The 24,897-nt window shown below is 41.7% G+C and overlaps 1 protein-coding gene across 18 annotated transcripts in view; it reads right to left on the bottom strand.

The window, feature by feature from the left end:
* LOC147915262 (uncharacterized) overlaps positions 1-24,897 on the bottom strand; it is a 68,408-nt gene that overhangs the window by 9,159 nt on the left and 34,352 nt on the right. For 5 of the 18 annotated variants that reach the window (XR_015554254.1, XM_087439036.1, XM_087439037.1 and 2 more), the window contains 5 exons: positions 5,622-5,780; positions 5,149-5,419; positions 4,683-4,764; positions 2,594-2,646; positions 1,692-1,749 (listed from right to left, as the gene is read on the bottom strand). Coding sequence is in view for 5 of the 18 variants with exons in the window: in XM_087439036.1 (XP_087295162.1) it covers positions 1,692-1,749; positions 2,594-2,646; positions 4,683-4,764; positions 5,149-5,164 (209 nt within the window). In the remaining 13 variants the exon portion in view is untranslated. Of the gene's footprint in view, positions 1-6; positions 1,750-2,593; positions 2,647-3,930; positions 4,333-4,682; positions 4,765-5,148; positions 5,420-5,621; positions 5,781-24,897 lie in introns of those variants that run through there. The other 13 variants (XR_015554263.1, XR_015554266.1, XR_015554257.1 and 10 more) reach the window with 12 other exon arrangements.

Here is a 24,897-nt window from a genome sequence, read left to right as displayed (position 1 = left end):
CTGCAAAGACAGAATTAAAACAATATCAGCTAAGTCTCTCCCTTCACATTGGTGATTAACAGAATTCCCACTGTTTCCCTGCACAAAGGTGAACTCCCAGACCCATGCCTACCTTAGAAGTGGCCTTTATAGGACTCAGAAAACAGGCGTTAGACATGTAGATCTCCTTACAAAGCCACACCAACAAGGTGACCTTCTGTGTGGCCTGGGGTGTGTGCTACAACCAGCCCCGCCAGCAGAACCTGCATGGAAGGTGGACGACGCCCCTGCAGTCACTGTGTAGTTGTCTAAGCGAAGGAACTATGGTTCACACAAGCAAGAAAAACCTACTAACACAGGGCTTCAAGCACCTCGGCATACCCATGATCTGATAAAAACAGCAAGAGCTGTCAGCCCCGGTGGCCTAGTGATTAAGTTCAGCCCCCCTCCACTTTGGCAGCCCGGGCCCAGTTCTCAGGTGCGGACCTCCACCACTCACCTCTCAGTGGCCACGTTGTATGGTGGCGGCTCACATACAAAAAGAGGAAGATTGGCAACAGATGTTAGCTGAGGGCAAATCTTCCTCAGCAAGAAAAAAAAAAAAAACAGCAATAGCAGCAGAAGGACCTTGGTTAAGGTAGGCTCACAAGCAGCTGCAAGTCTCAATGGACAGAAATCACAGCGGTTTTTTTAGCCACTCACAGACAACATCTATGCCAACTCTGACTCTAAAACGTTGCAGAGTGTTGACAGGGAACAAACCAGAGATTGGTTTGTCCTGCCCTGCAGTGTGACCTGCATTAGTAAAATCGATTCCCAAATACTAACTAAAATGCACCTACATGGGCACGAAAGCAGCAACTCAGAGCCCAGAGTGGGTACCCAGGCGCCAGGCATCACCAGTGTGGCTCCAGATCTTGAGTCAAACCAAGAAAGTTCACGACTTGGTGGGAAGGTCCGTGCTCATATGACAAGGAGTCCAGCCTTCCGAAATCAAGGCTTTGGCCTTGAGGCCAGGGCTGGCCACAGTCCTGGTTCCCGGGAACAGCCCTCTAACTTCTCCTCTTCAAGGTAGCTCAATGCTTAACACAATGACTGAAATCTCAAATACCCCTAAGCAAAGATATAAACACAGGGGAAACTCTGGGGTCCTCTTCTAAAATTTGGGATCCAGTGTCCTATGACCGGAGCTCAATGACACTTTGTACTACTTTTCATGATTTTAAGAAGCATTTTCTGCACATAATTTTACCCACAGTTAAAAACACACAATAAATCTGCTCTGATTTCTGCTAAGTCATGATGAAATTCAAATCTAAACCTCGTGCTGAGGGATCATATATTACTGGAGTCTTCTGATTTCAAAGCCCCTTTGCCAGGCCAACTCTGAAAACATTGTTTTAGTTGAATAATTATTTAAATGTGTGCTCATAGGAAATATTATCAAATTATAGTAAATGAACAAATGCAATTAAATAAAACTATGGCTCCTCATGAGCACATAATGATCTGAGATGTTTGGCCCCAGGAAATGTGGATAGAGTGGACATTAATCTCTGTCCACTGACTCAGGTGTGCAAAATAATCCATTTTTTAATAAATAAATTTAATTTCTGGCTCAGTCCCCATCCTGCAGCTTGGTGAGGGATGCCCCTCTCTCCAGGGTCATGTTGAGGTCGTCTGTCTTCATAAATTATTGCTGAGATACCCACTGTCCCGGATTACATGGTCTCTTCAGATCCAGAAATTTCTTGTGGCTCCTGTGCTCTGCTGGAGATAGAGAGATATGTGTAAGGCTGGGAACCCCAAGCCTGAGGTCAGGCCCACTCCTATGTACCATGCAGCCATTCTCTTTGGGATCTTGGTGCCTCACCAGTTACCAGCATGAAGATGGGCCTGGGTCCTCACTGCTTCTGGACCCACAAGGCCCAGCTGGAAGAATCATGTCTTCAGTCTGGTAGAAGCCCATGTTTCTGCCTGCTTCTTCCTATAAACATTCTCCTCTCCCTTCTATTACCTCTGCAAACCATCTCATCCTTTTATGGACTTAGGTTTTTAGCAACAAACATAATGATGCATCACAGGCTATTTCTGTGTGCAGTGATCCAACTCAAAGAACAAAATATCTTAACCCTTGGTTTGAAAACATAAAAGCAAACCCAAATACACAGAGCATTCTCTAATCTGTTGTGGTGCATTTCAATAAATACTAAACTATTTTTGTAATCTGCCCACAGAGCACACAGGAAGAAGGGTAAAATATCAGAGCTAAATTACAAAAAATGAACTTTGAATAACTACACTGCACAGCCTGTTTGATTGCCTTCTCTTCACCAATTAGTGTCACTCAATTAAATCAGATGAATCTTCACTTAGTCCACTGGATTCGAGACTCATTAAAACAATTGAACAACTTCCACTGAGTTTTTTTTCCTTCTACTCATACACACCCCATCAGATTGGCTCACAGCCCCACTGAGAGGCTGTTAGCAGCTCCAAAAAAACCATATTGAAATTATTCTCATATTTCTGTTAATTCAGCCTTGTTTTTTGGCTTAAAGATAGTATCTCCAAGTGTTCATAAATATGCATGTAGTGAACTTTTAAAACTTACTTTTTTGTTTTTTTTGGCCTTCCAGGAATTTTTTGAAATCACAGATCTCTGGGCTAAGAAGAAATACAAGTAGTCAATCAGCATGTCAAATTTACAAGGATTCAAAGAATTGCAAGATTAACAAACACACACAGATAAGGAGAACAGATTGGTGGTTACCAGAGGGGGAGGGGGCGGGGGGAGGGCAAAAGGGGTAAAGAGGCACGTGTGTACGGTGACCAGTGGAAACTAGACTTTTGGTGGTGAACACGAGGCAGTCTATACAGAAGCTGAAATATGATGTACACCTGAAATTTATATAATGTTATAAACCGACATGACCTCAACAAAATAAAATAAAAAAGAATGGCAAGATCAAACGACAATGACATACCTACCACCTTACAGCTATGAAACTGGCAATTTTTTAGGTGCTATAGAAGTGACGTTAGACTGAAAGGAATAAGGAGGGGCACTCTCCTACACTGTTGGTGGAGGAACAATGCTTCTGGAGGACAAGCCGGCTGTAACAGATAAGGAAGCACTAGGCACTGTAACAGATGAACCCCTAATGTCAGCGCTTCACACAATAAGTAGTTCTTACTTACCTAGGCTCTGAAACGGGTAATCCTGATCAGTGGTAGGGGCCTCTCATCCTCTCACGGATAGAAAGGATGACAGAGCCTGATCGACAGAGCCTCTACCACCTTCCGTGTGGCTTTCAGAGTCACCCCAGGATAGACACACAGCCAAGAGACAGGAGAAGAGGGAGGCCATGGAGAAGGCACACCTACTTTTTAACTTGGCCAGGAAGTGACACAAGTTACTGCTGCTCAGAGTCCACAGCTGAGAATCAGGCACGTGGAACCACTGAGATGCAAAGGGGCTGGAAACAGCTGCTTCCCAGCAACCAATCTACACTATGGATGGAGGGCATGAGATTGGCTCTGTCAAGGTAGCTAAATAAATCAATAGTATAAAGTATGTGTGTATATATGTATATACATATATACATATACACATAAAATTTTTAAAGTTATACTCTTTGATGAAGCAATTCCATTTTTCAAAATTTATCTGAAGTAAATAATTAGATACGTGGGCAAAGATACATGCACAAAGATGTTCACTGACATTTTGTTTATGACGGCCAAAAAAATTAGAAACCTAAAAAATATTTAGGCACATTGGTTAAATAAATTCTGACACATTCAAATAACGAAATACTGTTTGCAAATCAAGAATGATGCTATAAATGTTGATTGATTGATTGTTATGGAATTTACAAAGTAGGATATACAGGACAAGCCCATTTTTGTAACAAAGATATCTGGTAAATATATAAATTGGTGACTCACTATGTAGAGTCCAGATTCTCCACCTTTTATAACAGCTTCTAAAATTCGATTGTATCCATTCACGTAGAAGCATTCAAGATCTGAGGGATTGACTCTCGAAAAAATATTCTCGACAGTCTGAGTGACAAAATAGAAAGCTGATTTATTCTTTTGCAGTGAAAATATACAGGGAAAACTACCTAGTAAAATTTTGCTACTAGGAATGCCTGTTGCTTTTCTCTAAGAACATTTTCACCTTGTTATTAAGAAACTAGGAAATCGAGTTTCTTTATCAGAAGTTGGTTCATGAGCTCAGTCCTCACAGAAAGGGAATTTGATGCTCTTGAGACTTGTTTCCAGACTGGAGAATCCTCATCTGACATTTACTGCACTCCCACTCGGCGACACGGACTGTGTCAGACCCTGAGGATGCAAAGGGGAACAGCACAGAACCTGCCATTTCAGAACTCAGAGAGGAGCAAGGGAGACTCCAGTGTAAACAGCAGGTGTGATCTGTGAGCAGAGCTTTGAGGGACAACCACAAAGTGCTGGGAGAAGCAGCAGCCCTTTTTCAGGGATCAAGGACTCCAAAAGGAGATAGTACCTGAGTTAAATCTAAATGGATGAGAAAGGCTTCCACAGACAGACAAATTAAGGAAAGACCTTCCAGAAAAAAGGACAAGCGTAGGCAAAGAAGACATTGAGAAATCAAAGATTGTGAACGTTGGAGAAATGCAAACAAGGTTCCCAAACTGAAACGCTATAACACTTACAAAACACCAAGCATGATGCTGCGGACAGAGTAGGCACTCAAATGTCGACTTCCTTTCTCTTCTCCTTCCCAACTCAGAGTAACTGAAGCAGAATCAAAGAAAGACTTAAGTTTTGTGACGTTTCTACACGGAGGTGTGGGGGGCCTCTTTCCGAGAAAAAGAATACACAATTAGGTTCAGGGTCTTGGAAGGGGCCCATGCAAGTGAGGGGCCCTAAAGCTTACGCTTCACTAGCTTCAGTCAATATGCCTCCGACAGAGTACAGGAATGAGGGTAGGATGGGGTGAGCAGGTGTAGTAGGAGATGGGCACTGTCATGAACACGGTAATGCACTCCCTAGATCCCCCTTCAGGAACGAAGAACCTACTCCCCAGCTGCTAGGAGTCCTGCAAGGAGAACGCCCTCAGCTGCCAGCCCCTACAGGGATTGCCTCAGCTGAAGAAAGCTGCTCATCCAAGGCACACACCTCCTTCCCGTGGCATCCCATGAGGTGTAAAGATCCACTCCCCCTGAGTGGGTCCAAGTTCACACAGAAATCCGGAAACTGAAGCATCATCATGGCTCCTTGTTAGAGTAGAGGCACATGTAGCCAGGAAATAATCGGAGTCCTGACCAAGATCCAGTTCACAGTGGGTACAGTAGGTCCAGTGATCCACCTGGCAGCTATTTTCCTGGTCCCCAAATGTATAATTGAAATGGACACACTTCTAGTTGCCGGAAACTCCTGGTTTCTTGGTCTGTGGGGTGAGAAAGGCAAGTGGTAACCTCTGAAATTCAAACCCCACCACCACCACCAAGATGGAAAATCAGAAATAATACTGCGTCCCAGGGAAAGTGGCAGAGATTAAGACCATATTTAAAGAATTAAATTCTATTCATTTAATTGACTATTCTGGTCCCTGCAAACACTAGAAGTATCCCAAAGTAGACATAGATTACCACAAATTCAGCCAAGTAGCAGCCCCACTTGCAGCTGCTTCGCCACATGTGAAATCTTTGCTGGAGCAGGTTTGGGTGCATGGTACGTCACATTGATCTGACATATGCATTCTTTTCCATCTATACCAGAAAAGAAGATCAGAAGCAGATTGCATTCACCTGAAATGAACAACAGGAAACATTTATAGTCTTGCCCCAGGACTACGTTAATTCTCCACCCTCTGTCATAATATAATCCATCAAGACCTAGACTAACTGGACATCTTGAAAAACATCACACTGGCCCACTATATTGATGACACTATGCTAACCAGAGCAGATAAGCAAGATGTGGCTGGTGCACTGGAAGCCATAATAACACACATGGAGTAATGGGAGATATACCCTCTGAGGAGTTAGGATCCCAACATATCAGTAAAAATTTTAGATGTCTAATGGACTAGGGCAAGCCAGGCTTCTCGTCCAAAGCAAAGAACAAATACTATAATATGCATTTCCCACTATGAAGAAGGAAGCTCAAGCCCTGAGAAGCTTCTTTGGGTTATGAAAGCAGCATATTCCAGACCTGGAGTATTGCTTCAACACCAAGTTTCCAGCTTCTAATGGGCGTCCAGAGCAGGAAAATTGTCAGCTTTTAATTGGGATCAGAACACAAAAGGGCTATGTAGCAGGTCCAGGATGCAGTTCAAGCATCCCTGCCTTTTAGACCATACATCCCAGCAGACCCCATGCAATAGAGGTTTCAGCAGTGAGAAAAAATACCATGTACAATGTACAGCAAGCACTGATGGAAGAATCATAACCCAGATCCACTGGGTTCTGGGGCATGCCACCTGTAACAGAGAATTATACACCTTTTCGGAAATGATTCCTAACACGTTACTGAGCCTTGGTAGAGCTGGAGTGTCTGACCCTGGGACACAAAGTTAGATCTGCCCCTTGTGAACTAGATATGTCAGGACCACCAAGCCATAGGTTGAACTGGTCCAGCTGAAAGATGGAAATGGTCTACGGATACTGAACACAAGCAGGGCCAGAGAACACAAGCCAGCTGCACAAGCAAGTAGCCCTGACACACATGTCATCCACCACTGCTGCGCCAGAGCCTCTCCCACAACACACACCCATGGTCATATGAGTGATCCCTTTTGACCCCCTGATAGAGGAGGAAAAAAGCCTGAGCTGGGTTCATAGATGAGTCAACTCAGTATGTGGTGAAAGCCAAAAATGGATGGTGGCTGTACTACAACCCTACTCAGGATTGGTCTTGAAATACAGTGGTGAGGGAAGATCCTCCCAACAAGCAGAGCTTTGGGCGGTAGCCGCTTTGTGAAAAGAGAAGTGGCCCAAGGATAAACTATACATGGACTCATGGGTAATAGCAAATGGCTTGGCTGGTTAGTCAGGATCCTGGAAGAAGAAAGAATATAAGATCAGAGCCAAGGAGATCTAAGGTAGAGGCATGTGAATGGACATATAGGAGAGGGGATAAAGTATGAAGATCTTTATATCACATGTCAATACCCATCAGAGATAATCCATCACAGAAGAGGCACTAAACAACCAAGTAGACAGAATGACTCAGCCAGTTGATGTCAGCCAGCCTCTGTCAATAGCCACCCCATGGCAGACACAATGGACACATGAAAGGAACAGTCATGGTGGCAGGGATGGAGGCTATGCACGGGTTCAAAGGATGACCTTTCACCTACCAAGGGTGATCTAGCTATTGTGACTGCTGAATGTCTAACTTGCCAACAGCAAAGAATAATGCTGAGTCCCCAGTACAGCACCATCCTTGGAGGGGCCAACCACCCAATGGTGGCAAGTTGATTACATTGGACCCCCTCCTCCACAGAAGGGATAGTTATTCATTTTCATAGGAACAGACATATACTCTGGGAAATACATCCTAGGAAAGGTTTGCCTTTCCTACCACAGGACCTCAGCCAGTATTACTGTCCCAACGCTTACAGAATATTCTATGCACTGCAAAGTACCCCACAGAATATCACCTCAGACCGAGGAATGCATATTACAGCAAAGAGGATGTGGGAGAGGGCATTGACCATAGGATCTATTTCTCATATAATGTACTGCAACACCCAGAAGCTGACAGCTGACAGAATGATGGAACAGTCTGTTGAAAGCACAACTGAAGTGCCAACTCAGAAATATTACCTTGCAAGGATAGAGGGCCATGCAAGTGGGATGCAGTGTACATTTTAAATCAATGACGTTTATATGAGCACTGTGTCCCCAGCAGGTAGAACATAACGGGTCTGAGAATCAAGAAGTAGAAGCAGGAGTGGCTCCACATAAGATTATTCCCAGGGTCCCACTTGGAGAAGTTGTACTTCCTGCCCATGCAACTTGAGGCTCTGTAGTTTTACTGGTCCTGGTACTCAAGGAGGGAATGCTTTCTCCAGGGGACACAGCAGGAGCCTTATTGAACAGCAAGCTGCCGCTTCCACCTGAGCACCATAGGCTCCTCACACCAAGGGCTTAGACACCCCACAAACAAGGGTCTGGGTCACACCAACAAGCAAGCCACTAAGACCAGCAGAAGTGTTAATGAATGGTGGTAGGAATCTAAAATGAAGAGTAGAGGAGGGTGACTGTGAGTATCAGTTGTAGCCCCAACGCAAGCTGCAAATGCAGGGGCTATAGTTGTACTCTTCTAAGTTTGCATCAACGAGAGAAAAACCCACTGCAATCCTAGAAGAGTTGCTTCCGGAACTTATACAAAGAAGTGGATCAAAATGGCCCAAGGGATGGGCTGTGGTGACTGCTGGGATGTGCTACCCAGAACCCCCTTTGGGAATGAACAACTTACTCTCAGCTTTTGGGAGTGCTGAAAGCAGAAGCTCTCAACTATCAGGCCTCTACCTGGACTGCCTCAGTTGAAGAGAATCACCTCACCCAAGATCACGCCTCCTTCCTAGGATGGCCAGAATCTAATGACTGATGGACATGGGAGAATAATGGCCTGGTCCCTGGCTCAACTCAAGAGAACTCTGAAAGGTCATCCCAGGTTCAGAGCTCCCCATCGAGTTGGCTAAGGCCTCTGCTAAGACTGCCTCACAGCTCATCTTCTTCTGCCCAATCCTGCTTCCTTCCCTTCTGCAGATGTCGATCTCAAGGGCACTTCCTAATAAATCTCTGAATGTTCATCTTCATCTCACAGTCTGCTTCCCAGGGAACTCAACCTATGATATGCACCAAAACACAGGCACCAAAAATATTTGTGTCTGCCAGATAAGTTCTCTCCTTTGAATGGTACTTGATAAACACCAATACATTCACTGTCCAACTTGCCTACATCTACTAACAGACAAGCAAAAATATAATTGAATTGATCATAGTTTCTTTTTATTAAATATAACTATTGATGAGACACAATTTACTGTAAGGGGTAAGAATCCCATCTTCCAAGGTGGACCCAGATGTCCACCTTTTTCTTCAAAGATGACTTTTCTTCAAAGATGACTCACTATCAACCTCAGATAAAATCCCTGATTCATTCTTGTTTTGAAAGTAACTGCCAAAAAGATTAATTACACTTCCAGTGGGCTAGCCCTTTCCATTACCAGGTTGCTCTCCGATTTTCAGCAGCAATATTTGGGGTCAGATCATCACTTGTGATTTCTTGAAGTTCCTTGCTTTAAGACCTCCCATTTTGAACGTCCTAGGAAAATAGAAGGCACAGAACTCTCTTCTACCTCCTCTTTCGTTTTTTCCTTCCAGCTACTGTCAGCAGCTCACATAAGTGCTCCCCACCCTTTAATTTCTAGGGAAGGGCAAGAGAACTATTGCCTCTAACTCTTCGCTTCCCTGTTCCCCTGACATGGCACTGAGATGGAAAATACTGCTGTCTTTTCCAACTCCAGAATTTCACGAATTTATATAAGTCAATTAATTTCAGGTAGAAAAACATTTTTCAACTAGATATGAAACTACATATCTGTACAAAATAACAGAAAGTTCCAGGTGTGACCTGGCCCTCTCCATATCAAAATGGTGTCAAGGAAATTAGGTAACTGAGTAAATTTAAGGGAGAAGAGAAGGGAAGATAAAAGGATGGCTTGGTGTGCTATAACACTACGTCACCCGGGACCTACAAACGTCCTGGCATTGAAGACCCTACGTTAAGAAACGGTCTTGCTCATAATCCAAATAATAGTAATAGGTGGCTACTCTGTTTCCCGAGATCTTACCCCTCCATATCAAAGAAATGCCCAGATTAAAAATAATTTATGATCATGATATAAAATAACCATACTTGAAGAGTTTAGGGTTCTTGGCCTAGATCTGCTGCTAAAGTTGAGCCACCTTCATCTCCTGAGGTCTCCTTTTCATCATCTGCTTACAAAAACAGGGACGGGAGGGGTAGGGCTGGCTTTTCCAAAAATATTTTATAATAAGCTTATGTTACTTTATAGTGGAAATAATAAAAATTGTTTTACTATTTGAAAAAGAAACTTGAAAGGTAATTTCTAAGTTTCCATCTAATGCTGACATTTTATGAACCTCCACGTAGTCATGTAGAGCTAAACTGTATCATCAACCCCAACCCATATTTCACCCAAAATATGCCTTCAATAACAATCTATACACCAAAAACATTCAAATTTACCTCTCCCAGCCATACTTCTCCTCTGAGCTCCAGACTTCTATACACACCAGTCTGCTCCATATATCCATTTGGATATTTCAAAGGCACCCCAAATGCTCCCCTCAAATGGAAAGCAAGCTTCAGGACTTTTGCCCCAAATTTGATTCTCTTCCAGTGATCTTTATCACACTGACAAGCACTATCCACCTAATAAGTACAGCAAACCAGGTGACTGGAGTAAGGCTTGACACCCTCTGCCTCCTTCACCTTCTATTTCCAATCTATCATCAAGCCCTCTCAATTTACCACTAAAAAACTCAGACCATCCACTGGTCTCCATCTCCACTTCCACCACCTAATCCAAGCTATGATGACCTCTCACCTGCACTAGGCAATAGCCTCCTCACTGGCCCCCCAACATCTTCTCTTGCCCCATATCCATTCTTCACACTACAGTAAGTGACGTTTCAAAATGCAAATATGATCATGCTATTTCCCTGCTTAAAATCCTCGAATGATTTCCCTATTCTCTTGGAATAATCACAAAATCTTTAACTCTCACTCCAAGGCCCTGGATGATCTGGCCCTGCCTATCTCACCAGCTTCATAGTGCAGCCCTCTACTCCTCTCTTGGAGCTCCAGCCACAGTTGCCTCTCTAAGTTCCTTAAAGGCACATACTCCCTGCCACCTCAGGACCTTGGCACATATTGTTCCAGAGCTGCAGAACTCTGTTTATCCCCCTAAAAATCATATGTTGAAATCCTAACCCCAAATGTAACAGTTTTAGGAGCCTTTGGGAGATGATTAGGTCATGAGGGTAGAGCCCTCATGAATGGGATTAGTGCCCTTATAAGAAGAGACATGAGAGCTTTCTCTCTCTCCCTCCCCCCCCGCCCCCCCGCTCTCTGTCATGTGAGGACACAAGAAGAAGACAGCCATCTGCAAACCTGGAAGTGGGCCCTCACCAGCCCCAAATCTGCCAGCACCTTGATCTTGGACTTTCCAGCCTCCAGAACTGTGAGGAAAAAATGTTTGTTATTTAAGCCACCCAGTCTGTGGTATTTGTTACAGCAACCCGAGTTGACTAAGATGCACTTCATTTTCTTTGCCTAGTTAACTCCTACTTTTCCTTCAAGTCTAAGCTCAAAAAACACTTTCTTGGGGGCTGGCCCCGCGGCCAGGCAGTTAAGGTTCCGCGCGCTCCGCTTTGGCGGCCCAGGTTCGCGGGGTTCAGATCCCGGGCATGGATCTACTCCACTCATCAGCCATGCTGTGGAGGCATCCCACATACAAAACAGAAGAAGATTGGGACAGATGCTAGCTCAAGGTGAATGTTCCTCACCAAAAAATATATATATATAACACTTTCTTGCAGCTGGCCTGGTGGCATAGTGGCTAAGTCCGGCACGTTTTGTTGTGGCATCCCAGGTTCACAGGCTCGGATCCCGGGTGTGGACCCACACCGCTCATCAAGCCATGCTCTGGTGGCATCCCATATACGAAATAGAGGAAGATTTGCACTGATGTTAGGTCAGGGACAATCCTCCTCAAGCAAAAAGAGGAAAATTGGCAACAGATGTTAGCTCAGGACCAATCTTCCTCACCGAAAAAAAAAAACACTTTCTCAGGGAACCCTTCTCTGACTTATAGGCCAAACCAAGTCCTTCTGTTACAAGTTCTTATAGTACCTCATACATTTTCTTTATAGTACTTATTATAATTTGTAATGATGAATGTAGGTGGTTATTTATTCAATATCTGTCTTTCCTACCGGATAAGTTTTATAGGGCTAAGACTTCTGTTTTTTCAACATTTTACCCCTGACACTTCACTCGGTGCTAAGCACATAATAGATACCCAATAAATGTTTCTTTAATGGATGAATGAATGAAGGGATGAATAAAAGCAGAGAAAAGCAATGAGGCATTTTTCTCATTATTGCTTTTGCTCAAATACCTAGATATTTCCCCTTAACTTTATTGCACTTCGACTGTGAAGGTATAATTTGGGGCTGCTGCTCAAGTTCATCAATTTTAGAGGAGAAAAGTTATCTACTTATGAAATTAAATTGTTAAGAATGATCACTTGTTACTTCCATGACGTTATAAGATGTCAAGTAAAATTGGTAGTCTTGATAGTCCTTCCTGGAAAATTATTAGTAGATCAAGAACAACAGAAGCTAAGAAATGTTTGGAATACTCTCCAGGAATGAGATCCCAGCCCTGAGTATTATGCAGTGGAAAAGTTTTGAATTAGCATCAGCTTTACTTCCACATAACTATTCTAGTCAAGTGCCTCACATACCTCAATCTCAGACACTTAATGTGGTCCCCAAACCACTCTCTAACCTGGAGACCACTGGAAAGGGAAGGAGGAAGGTTTCTAGCGGCAGGTAGGTAGACAAGCACGGCAGCCTAATGAAAGCCAACAGTGTTGGGGGAGTAAGAGAGAACATTTTCTGATTCAGTCTCTGATCAGCTCACCTCTGTACCCCTGTCTCCTTGGAAGTGAATTCTGTAATGCAATCCCCAACTACGAAGAACACACAGAAGACATTCATTAAGTTCTTGGGACCTTGGGCCCAGGGCGCTCATCCATTTAGCTTATCCCTTCACTCCTGCCCTTTGGCCAGATCTGCCTCTAGGGAACAAACTAACACCAAGATTCCAAGTCAGGTCTTTCATCAGCACCAATTCAATTTATAAAAACCCAAGTGTGGGGCCGGCCTGGTGGCGTAGTGGTTAAGTTCACATGCTCCACTTCGGCGGCCCAGGGTTCACAGGTTCGGATCGCGGGCGCAGACCTAGGCACCGCTTATTAAGCCATGCTGCGGCAGGCATCCCACATATAAAGTAGAGGAAGATGGGCAAGGATGTTAGCCCAGGGCCAACCTTCCTCAACAAAAAGAGGAGGATTGGCAACAGATGTTAGCTCAAGGCTAATCTTCCTCACTGAAAAAAAAACAAACAAGCGTTACCTCTTCCAGTGAAAATGTTCCAAATGATGTTTTGGAGGCAAGTCATGTCCAAATTGCATGATATGTCTAACTGAATTCCTAAACTGATTTCCCCTTCCCTCCACCCTCCTATATTTCTAAACTAAAGGAGAAAAAATAGAAACCTGGCAAGGTAGGAATCAATCACTGAAGCCCATATTCTCTCTTCACACGACCCTGATCAGCAGTTCCTGCCCTCTCTTGGTCTTCCAATATGACTTGAATAAAGCCCTCCTCCTTAAGGCAGAGCATCGATTGGTCCTGGACTGGAGAAAAATTTACCAAAGGATGCATCAAAAAAGAAGCTTCAGAGGCACACAGACAGGCACTCGACAACAGGACAGCCCCCTATGCTATTTAAGGTCTCCTCTCCCATCAACCCTTGGGGCCTCAGGATAAATAGTTCACATAGCTCCCAGTGTGAACTTGATAGCTCCATTGCATAGCACGGTAAGTACTCAGTAAGTGTTGAATGAATAGGTGAATAAAAGAATGCAGGAATCTGTCAAGATTAGCCAATTAAAACTTTACCTTTTTAATATAATAACTAAAATTGCTCAGCCAATTTATTGCTTTCATTTTTAATATTTTATGTTTACAGATGATCATGTTTAATTATACAATATTAAATATACACAAAAACATATAAAGACTAGCACAATGAACAATAGGGCGCCATCTTTCTTTTTTTTTCCCAAGCTTGTGAATCTTTTTCTTTATTGCTAACATTTTTGGTGTCTTCTTTTTTTGTGTTTTTTTATTGCAGTAACATTGGCTTATAACATTATATAAATTTCAGGTGTACATCATTATATGTCGATTTCTATATAGATTACATCACATTCACCACCCAAAGGCTAACTACCACCCCTCACCACACACATGTGCCTAATCACCCCTTTCTTAAGAAACAAAACATTACCAACACAGTTAGAAAGTTGCTTGTAGCTTCCTCTCTTACTCCCACCCCCACCCAGAGGTAAGCACTATCCTGAATCTAGTGTCTGTAGAGTAATCGTTTTAAGGGGAAAAGTCAGGTGCTTTGAAATAAAAATAAGCATGACAGTGTCATTCCTTTAACTCAGCTTGAACAGAGGTTTGCCTTACACAAAACTTTAGGATATGACTGCATTTATTATTTAAAATTGTACAAATAAAAACAGACTTAATAATGATTTGAAGTGGAAACCAAGGGAAATATCTCCACCCAGTCTATATGCAAACAAGGAATTTTACCTAGCAGGGTCAGGAAGTCTTCTAACTCAAATATTACCATCCCCCAGTGAGCAAATACATCCATTCTAATCCTCTTGATCCTCCCTTCAGTGCAATATAGATTACAGCAATCAGGAAAAAGCAGGCATAGTCGTAGAGAATGCACCAGGGATGGGCTAATTCTTCTGAAACCAGAGGAACAAGGTGAAGATAGGTCCATACCTTAGAAAGCAACAGTGTATATTAATAAGTAACATAAGAAACTATTGTACACAATTCTGTGTATGTGTGTGTGTTTGGAGAGATAGATATATGAGACAGAGAGAAAGAAAAAGAGAGAGAGAGAAGCTAGCAGGAAGGGGAATGATCAAGCATCCCAAGGGAAATAAGCAAGTAAGACAGGATCAGATCACCATTTTTTCCTTAGGCATTGCCAAACTCTTTCCCAAAGTGGTCTCCTTGTACAAATCCTACAGCAGTGTATGCGTTTCCACTGTTCCTCATGTCTTGCCAGTACTTGGTATTATCAGACTTATCAATTTTCGTCTGTCTGATAAGTGCGTACTGGTATCTCAATGTGGTTTTAATAAATTTCCCTAATGCCTCATGAGCCCCTTTATATATATATATATATATATTGTGTGTGTGTGTGAGGAGATCAGCCCTGTGCTAACATCTGCCAATCCTCCTCTTTTTTTGCTAAGGAAGACTGGCCCTGGGCTAACATCCATGCCCATCTTCTTCCTCCACTTTATATGGGACACCGCCACAGCATGGCTTGCCAAGCAGTGTGCCCGTGCATGCCCGGGATCCGAACCTGCGAACCACGGGCCGCCGCAGCGGAGCGCGCGCACTTAACTGCTTGCGCCACCATGTCGGCCCCCCGCTTTTTATATTTACTGGCCATTTGGACAGCCTCTTTTCTAAAGTGCTAGCTCAAGTCTTTTGCTCATTTTTCTATTCAGTTTTCTGTCTTTTTCTTATTAGCTGTTCTTTACAGATTCCAAATATGTCTTTGTTGGTTATATGTATTACAAATATCTCCTGCTCTTTTCACTGTCCTTTTTTTTTTACAATTTTTTTGAGATATAATTGACATACAACATCATATTAGTTTCAGGTGTAGAATATAATGATTCCACATTTGCATATATTGTATAAATCTAGTTAACTTATTACTTTAAATAAGTTCAAGCCTAGAGGACCAAACAAATTCCACTCCAAGAAGGTGGAAGAATGCCCAGATTTTATCTCTGAACCACTGAAGATATCTTTTGAGGAATAATTAGAAAAAAAGACCATTGCTCCAATTTACCAAAAAGGAGAAAAGGATGGATCCCAGAAACACCGGAAAAGTTTTAGACCAATTTTTGAGACAACAGATTCGTGACTATAAAGAAAATAATGTGTACTGATGTCTAAAACCATTGCTAGGATGATTTTTTGGATCTGACACCTAAAGCACAAGCAACAAAATCAAAAATAAACAAGCGAGACCACATCAAACTAAAAAGCTTCTGCGCAGCAAAAGAAACCGTCAACAAAGTGAAAAACATATAGAATGGGAAAAAATATTCACAAACCATGCATCTGATAAGGGGTTAATTCCAAAATATATATAGAACTCTTACAACTCGATAGCAAAAAAAAAAAAAAAACCAATAATCCAACTAAAAATGGGCAAAAGACCTGAACAGATATTTTTCCAAAAACGATATACAAATGGCCGACAGGCACATGCTCAGCATCACTAGTCATTAGGAAAATGCAAATCAAAACCACAATGAGATATCACTTCATGCCTGTTAGATTGGCCATCAATCTAACAAAGATAAAAAGACAAGAGAGAAATGCTGGCAAGGAAGTGGAGAAAAGAGAACCCTTGTGCACTGTTGGTGGGACTGTAAACTGCTGCAGTCACTATGAAAAACAAGATGGAGGATCCTCAAAAAGTTAAAAATAGAATTACCGTTTGATCTAGTAATTCCACTTTTGGGAACACATCCAAAGGAAATGAAAACACTAACTCGAAAAGATATTTGCACGCCATGTTCATAGCAGCATTATATATAATAGCCAAGACATGGTAACAACCCAAGTGTCCTTCAATAGATGAATGGATAAAGTTTTATATATATACAATGGATATTATTCAGCCATAAAAAAAAAGAGGAAATCTTGCCATTTGCAACAATATGAATAGATCTTGAGGGCATTATGCTAAGTGAAATAAGTCAGACAGAGAAAGAGAAATACGGTATTATCTCATTTATATGTGGCATCTAAAATAAAAAGAAAACCCAAGTTCATAGAAAAAGAGATCAGATTTGTGGTTACCAGAGGCAGGAGGTGGAGAGTGGAAGAATTGGAGGAAGGTGGTCAAAATGTACAAACTTGCAGTTATAAGATAAATAAGTACTAGGGATGTAGTGTACAATATGATGACTATAATTAACACTGCTGTATTACATATACAAAAGTTGTTAGAGCAGATCCTAAAAAGGAAAAATTTTTTTTCTTTTTTTGCTTTTTCTTTTTACTGCATCTATACAAGATGATGGATGTTAACTAAACTTATTATGGTAATCATTTCACAATATACCTAAGCCAAACCATTATGCTGTACACCTTAAACTTATACAGTGATGTATGTCAATTATTTCTCAATAAAACTTGGGGGAAAAAAACATTGCTAGGTCATTAATAGTATTATGGCAGGTTATTCTCATTTTCTTTCTTAATAAAGCAGAAATAGAAGTATAATGGTGTACACCTGAAATTTATACAATGTTATAAACTAATGTTACTGCAATAAATAAAAAATTAAAAATAAATAAATAAATAAAGCATATGACAAATTCTCCTATAATATTTCTGGATAAGATGGAAAAATGCAAGTTGTATGATAATAGAATTATAAGAATTTAAGCTAGTAGAACTAGAAACCAGGTCTCTAGACTGATAGATAGATAGACAGATAGATAGATAGATAGATAGATAGATAGATAGATAGATAGATAGATAGATAGATAGATAGATATAAAGATTTAAGACCACTCCAAACTGATACATTCTGTTCCTATACTTGATCAAACATTTCTTTGGTTTCCTCTAGGCAGACACCGTTGATTGCCCATTCCATGGCCATGTCCTCCTTTTCCTTGGTAACAAAACAGCGATTTTGTTTAGGCAGTAATATTTCATTTTCCAGGCAATGAATCTTGATTGGTCTACACCAAGTGTAGCAATCTCAATCCATTTGGCCTGGTGTTTGGCCAACAGGACATAGAAAGAAGTCTGCTGGGCACTTCTGGGAAAGATTTTCCTCCCTGAAAGAAGAAAGATGTGCAAAGAGAAGGTTCTTTTTGCCCCTTCATTCCTGCTGTGAATATTTTGATGTGAGAACCTGATGCTTGGAGCTGTGGCAGCCATTTTGAAACCATGAGGTTACAAACATGAAGATGAAACTAATCCTCTGAAAAATAATAGAGTAGGAAAAAGAAAAGAACCTGGATCCTTGATGACATCATTTATGACAAACAAGCCTGAAATCACATTCTTCCAGTCTTATTAGGTAAACAATAAATCTCCTTATGGTTTAAATCACTATTAGCTAAGGACATCCTAACTGATACAATTGTAAACACTAAAGAAATAAGAAAATGACCTAAGAATTTGCAGTTGGCAAAAAAGTTTGGTGAAGCTTCTAAACCTGGTGAAAAAAGTCTTGGTGTACATATTTATGTATTATGTAAATCATGTATCACTGGGGTACCATGGAGAATAGTAGTAACACTGTAGTCTTTTGGTTCAACCCTATTTAGTAAGTGTTCTTCAGGTCAGGGTATCATATTTTAGGAGGCATAGTGGAAAAGTCAAATATAAGTAGCAATTAAAATAATGAGGACTGTAAACAAAGATATATCTTAGGGAAATAGATGAATTATTTTAGGCTGAATTATTTTTAGGCTTAATAAAAGACAAAAGGAATCATGATGGCTAATTCAAACATTTGAAGGTTTTTGATACAGTATAGACAAGAGAACAAAATGTTCTACGCTACTTTGCCACAAAATTCCTCCTCCTGCATTCTCTATCTCTATAATTACACCATGTACCCAATTGCCAGTGTCAGGAAACTGAGTCATTTTTTACTCCTCCCTCCCCTCCTAAACCCATATCCAGTAAATTACAAAGGTTTCTGGCTCTATCTTATTACAGTCTCTCAAATTCCTCTAACTCTCTCCATATCCAGTGTCACATTTTTGGCCACCGTCATCTCTCACTTGGACCACTGCAATGGCCTCCTGGTAGGTCTTCCTCCCCCTAGTCTCACTGCTCCCTAGTATAGCTTCCAAAATGAGCTTTCTCAAAAAACAAATTTGACCTAACTGCTCCCCTACTTAAAATCCTTCAGAGTAAAATCCAATATTCTTAACCCTTCATAGTTTGGCCCATGCCCATTCTTTCCACCCTTAGCTCATTACTTTCCCACAAGTACCCTGTGCTTATACCAAACTACTTGCAGGCTCTTTAAAACATGCCCAACTGTTTCAAGCTTCTGCATCTCTCTATCTTCTTACTCCATAACCATGTGAAAAACCCCAACGTTCCCTTCAAACTTCTGCTCAAAAGTCTCCTCCATCCTATGAGTCCCTAAAGCTCTCCTGTCCCAGATGGAAAAGACTGAAGGACACCAGCCTACTGTGACATGTCTGAAGTGTTCCAACACCCTAGGTCAGGCAAGAGAACAAGGAAAACATGGGCTGCAGTAGAGGGGACCACCCAGGAGGATGCAGAAGCCAGATTCGAAAAATCAGATAAACTCGATGTAAATGCAACTTTGCTCCCATGGAACCAGACAGAAAGGTAGAATTCAGATAAAAATCAACAGGATGGAAATGGGAGAAACCAGGAGATAACGAATATCTGAAATAGAGCAGGAACAGAGTCTGGATTAATTAGCTGAGCCAATTTTGAGAGTGACCGTAGACTAGGATATGTGTAGAGGGGCAGCTACTTAAGGCACTAACTAATGAACACTTCATTAATTCCTCACTTGGTAATTATCTCATTGTACTGAAATTATGTACTGCTATTGGTCTCTCCTTCTATTCTGTATGCTTGGGTAAGGAAGAGACCACGTCTTACGTATCTGTAACCTATAATTTCCCAAGCCACACCAGTGTAGGAATAAAAGTAGAGTGAAATTAACAGTCAAAAGTATTTCTCTGTCTCTGTCCCTACACACTCTTTGGGGATCCTCCAAATCCCTTCAAATTCACCCCAACTCAGGAGTCCCCTAGGCACACTCAGCTAGTCCAGCCAGTCACCACGTGCTCTCTGCCATTTTCCTTCTCTTTTGATCCAGCCCCAGTTCAAGGAGTGGTGCCTTCTTTGACTGTTCAGTCCCTCAGTGAGGCTGTTGACAGCGTCAGCACTGTTCAGAGATGCCACCACACATTACCTCTAGAATCCACAGCAGGAGCCAAGGCCCACATACTTGCCCTTGCATCAACCCAGTCATAGCCCCCTGCTGGCCCAGCCCTCTGCTCGAGCCTCAACATTTGCTCTAGGCTTTGTCCAATGAGCTCCAAAAGTAAACAGAACTGAACTCTTCATTGTCATTTGTTTTACAGAGGCAGTATTTCTGTGAGCTCATCACTGAAATTTTGGAAAAATTATTCTAAGTCTTATTTGTGGCTTCCTGACCTCTGTGAGAACCCAAACCCATGGACGGTTAAACCAGAGGCCAAATGAATCCTAGACATCCTCCTCTCCTCAGATCAGCCTTTCTCACTTGAGGCTTCACAGGCCTTGACAATCTGCCTTTAGGATGAATCCCTGATGCAAATAGACACTTGATAACTCCACCTTTCAGTCTGAAATTTCTTCTATGCCTCTATGTGCCCCCAGTGTGTAGCACATGCCTAGCATATAAATGTGTTCTCAATAAATGTTTACTAAATGAATGAATAAGGAAATGTTTTTCAACATGAAAAATTAAAATAGTTGCATTTCTCCAAAGAAGACATACAAATGGCCAATAAGCACACTGAAAAGATTCCCAATATCATTAGTCATTAGGAAAATGAAAATCAAAACCACAATGAGAAACTACTTCACATTCATTGGGATGGCTATGATCAAAAAGATGAACAATAACGAAGTGTTGGCGAGAATGTAGAGAAATTGGAACCCTCACATTTTGCTCATGGAATGTAAAATGATGCCACATTTCACTGGCAGTTCCTCAAAAAGTTAAACATAGAATTACCACATGACCCAGAAATTCCACTCCTAGGTATACACCCAAGAGAATTGAAAACATACATTCACACAACAACTTGTAGTACACTAATATTCATAGCAGCATTATCTATAATAGCCAAAAAGTAGAAATAACCCAAATGTCCATCAAGTAATGAATGGATAAACAAAATATGGTATATCCACACAACAGAATATTATCCAGCCATAAAAAGAAATGAAGTACTGCTACATGCTACGAGATGGATGAACCTTGAAATCCCATGCTAAGTCCAAGAAGCCAGACACAAAAGGACATATATTATATGATTCCATTTATAGGAAATGTTCAGAACAGGCAAATCTACAGAGACAGAAAGTAGTGGTTTTCAGGGGCTGGGAGAAGGGGGTAATGGGGAGTAACTGCCAATAGATACAGGGTTTCTTTTTGGGCTAATGGATTAGATAACAGTCATGGTTGCACAACTTTGTGAACATACTAAAAACCACTGAATTGTACACTGTAAAAACGTGAATTTCATGGTACATGAATTATACCTCAATTTTTTAAGTGCCCCTAAAAATAATTAAGACTATTTGGTGGACATTATATTATTACAAAGTATAAATTACAAAGTTGATTTTGGTTCAATTTTTTAAAAAGTACTTTCTATTTGTAGAAATAGACATGCTTACCTATTGAAATAAATTCCTCATTCAGGTAGTGAGCTGCCTATCTCAAGAATTATTCAAGATAAGCTTGTCAGGAGTGCTACAGGAGGAATTCTTGCACCGCACTTGAGATTGGACTACCTTATAAATTCCATATCATGTTAGGCACCCCCTAGTGCCCTATGCAAAGCAGGCACTCAATTATAAATAAATAAATGTCAACAAATGCCTGGTAAATAAGTTAACAAACAAATCCTCACAAAGCATTTATTAAGCACATCTTTACACATGATGCTGTGCTAATCAGCAAATGCCAACCTTTTCATTGCAAGCTTACTGTGGATAGAAGCCAATCTGTCCCTGATAGGCAGAGAAACGAACTTCACATATTTCGCACTGGGTTTTATCAGCTGCTAGGGAAGTTATTTAGAAGAAAACCAACAATGGCTGATAAACTCCAACTGCCCAGCTGAGTGAATATAAACAGTGCCAGCCAACGCCGCTCATGCACCCGGCTGATGGAGGACATGCAGCACCAGTGGAGGGGACAGCCAGGGGTCTGTGTTAGTTTTCAGATCTTGAAAGAACAGGAGGACGTCATCATCAGAACGGCATTCCCCAGAGATCAGAATAATGTCAACAAAGTCTATGGAGGGCACTTCACTCCATTTATAGACCTAACCCAGTACTGGGCAGAAAGTAGGCACTCATTTTATATTTTTTTTCTCTCTCTCTCTCAAAAAAATGTTGTTGTTGTTGTTGTTTTTACATTCCCCTACCCCTATGTTATGGGTTGAATTGTATCCCTCCAAAAAAGATACATTGGAGTCTTAACTCCAGTATCTTGGAATGTGACCCTACTTGAAGATAAGTCTTTACAGAGGTAATCAAGTTAAAGTGAGGTCATGAGGGTGGGCCCCTAATCCAGGATGACTGGCATCCTTAGTAAGAGGGGACATTTGGACACGGGCACACACATACACAGGGAGAACACCGTGCGGACGTGAAGGTAGAGACCATGGTGATGCAGCAGAAGTCAACCAACACCGAAGATTGCCAGCACACCACCGGAAACGAGGAGACAGATTCTCCATCACAGATTTTCTGTCACAGCCCTCAGAGGGAGCCAACCCTGCTGACACCTTGATCTCAGACTCCTAGTCTCCAGAACCAGGAGACAATGCATTTCTGTTGTTTAAGTCACCCAGCCTGTTTCACTTCGTTACAGCAGCCTCAGCAGACTGATCCAGCCCAACCCCCAGCAGCAGCAGCAGCACTCCCCACCTTGTCATTGTCTGCTCCTGACTTCCCCTCCCCAGGGTCTAAGTTTAAAACCCACTTGAAAGTCCAGCCAGTCCCCAGGGAGCACCCGAGCTCACAAGTGTCCAAGACCATTTGTCCTCTGTGTCCTCTAATCACCTACAGCAAGTGAAGGGGCTAAAATGTCACGATCCCTCCCAGCCTCGTTCTTTTTTATGACATGTCACTCACCTTTAGCAGAGGGGAAAAAAACTGTCCTTAAAATGGCAATTTCATGAAGTTAAGCACGATTTTGAATAAGTGAGCCCCAAGGGCTCAGTATACAAATATGAACAGATGTTCCAAACTGTGGAAGGAATGTGGCAATAGAAGAAGAGAGAAGAATGTTGCCAGACTGGCATTTCATACCCAAAGCCCTGTCTGAGCTCCCAGTCCCCAGGACACCTGCTGCAGGAACAGCGTTTTGCTATGATTTCATATACTCAGTAATGAGTTCAAAAGTGCATCATGCACATAACTTCATTCTAGGGTCTGTAAATTAGAGTGATCTTCTAATCAAGGATAATAAGTCGCATTTGCCAGCCTGCACTTAGGAAGCCACAAGCAGAGCAAACTCTCTGGCTCAGAGAAAAGGGCCCTTCTGCTCTCTTCCCCCCATGCTAGAGCCTCTGAGGTCAGCCGCTCAGAGAGTGGCACCCCGACCCCAGCTGCACCCAAGCTCCTGGCCACATAGCCAGGAACTGGGGGGTCAACAGAGCTGTGGGGGCGGTGCTCCAGCCAGTACCACCCAAGTACTGCCCTCCCTCAGCCCAAAGTCAGCCTCACGGTTTGCTAAAACCAGAGGCAGATGAAGAAGCCAACCAGAGAAAGCAGAATCATATGCCATATGGAGAAAAAAAGCCTTACACCGAACCATACAAAGTGTATTTCAAAGAAAACAGATTTAGTTCAATGACAAGTTTACGGCTTTAGAACAAGATAATTCCTTTGTGTGCTTTAGCAGTGGTCAGTCAATCTGTAAATCACCCTTGAGTGCCTACTATATGCCAAACCTTGTGTGAGGCGCTTAGACAAGGCAGGGAAAGAGACAGACACAGCTGCTGCCTATGAAGATACAGTGGTGGGCAAGAGATCAGGCATGGGAGTCAGACCCAGCTAGACTCCAATCTTGAATCCATCTTTATTAGCTGGGTGGTCCTGGGGAGGTCATATGACCTCTCTGAGCCTCAGCTTCCTCATCTGTAAAACAGAGATAGTAATATGTCCTATAGAATCTTCTATAACGTTTCTAGTACATAGTAATCACTTGAAAATGGTAGCTATAATTATTATATGCTAATGCATAGACGCTAATAAACACATTGTCCCTGTAGAGTTGTCTTTAAATGTCTTTCACAAGCTTATATTCTGCCTTCCCAGCTAGAGACGAATATTCTTTTTTTTTTTAACTTTTTTTTTTTTACTTTTTTCTTTTTTACTTTTTTTTTTAATTGCAGTAACTGGTTTATAACATTGTATAAATTTCAAGTGTACATCATTATACTTGTATTTCTGCATAGATTACATCATGTTCACCCACCCAAATACTAATTACAATCCATCACCACACACATGTAAGGGGAATATTCTTAAGAACAGAAACAATGTCTTCTTTTTCTCTTGTATCCTACAACTGTTTGTAGCACAATGATGGCTGCCTGAGTTCCCACACCAGTGTCCTAGACTACCTGTAAGAAAAATGCCAGAAAACCGCATAGTTGAGAATTATAGGTTATGATGCTACTCAGAAAGAATTAACGGGGTAACATCAGAGGCAAGACTTGTAAACTAATGATTACCGTGATTGGGGTGTCTTGCTCTAGTCCCAAAATAGAAAGCTTCAAGTGTTGTTCTTCACTCTCTTTAATGAAAACCAGTTTACACTTGAAACAACACATTCTCTGGCCCCAGAAGCAATGAAAAGACTATTAAGTCTATACAATATCTTGGCATTATGTAAGTTTACACAGCATGTGTATGTTCCTACAGAATACTACAATTTTGAAATCCACAGAGACTTACCTATTCCTGAATCACATAAAATATTTTTCAAACAATTTTCTCATCCTGAGATGAGAAAATCAAGTGTTTCTTCTGAGAAATCAACAGCTTTCTTAAGGAACAAAATGTTCTCCAAGACAAAAATCATTTGCCTTCCAAAGAGAGGCTATTTTCTCCCTTCATGAACAAGAGAGAGCCTACTGCTTTTAACTCATAAGGCACATCTGAC

This window comes from Ceratotherium simum, chromosome 14 (genome assembly GCF_057802395.1).
Source record: "Ceratotherium simum simum isolate JZ-2026a chromosome 14, ASM5780239v1, whole genome shotgun sequence".
Taxonomy (NCBI): domain Eukaryota; kingdom Metazoa; phylum Chordata; class Mammalia; order Perissodactyla; family Rhinocerotidae; genus Ceratotherium; species Ceratotherium simum.
Note: the sequence above shows the minus strand (reverse complement) of the source record. Positions and strands in the feature narration are given on the sequence as shown.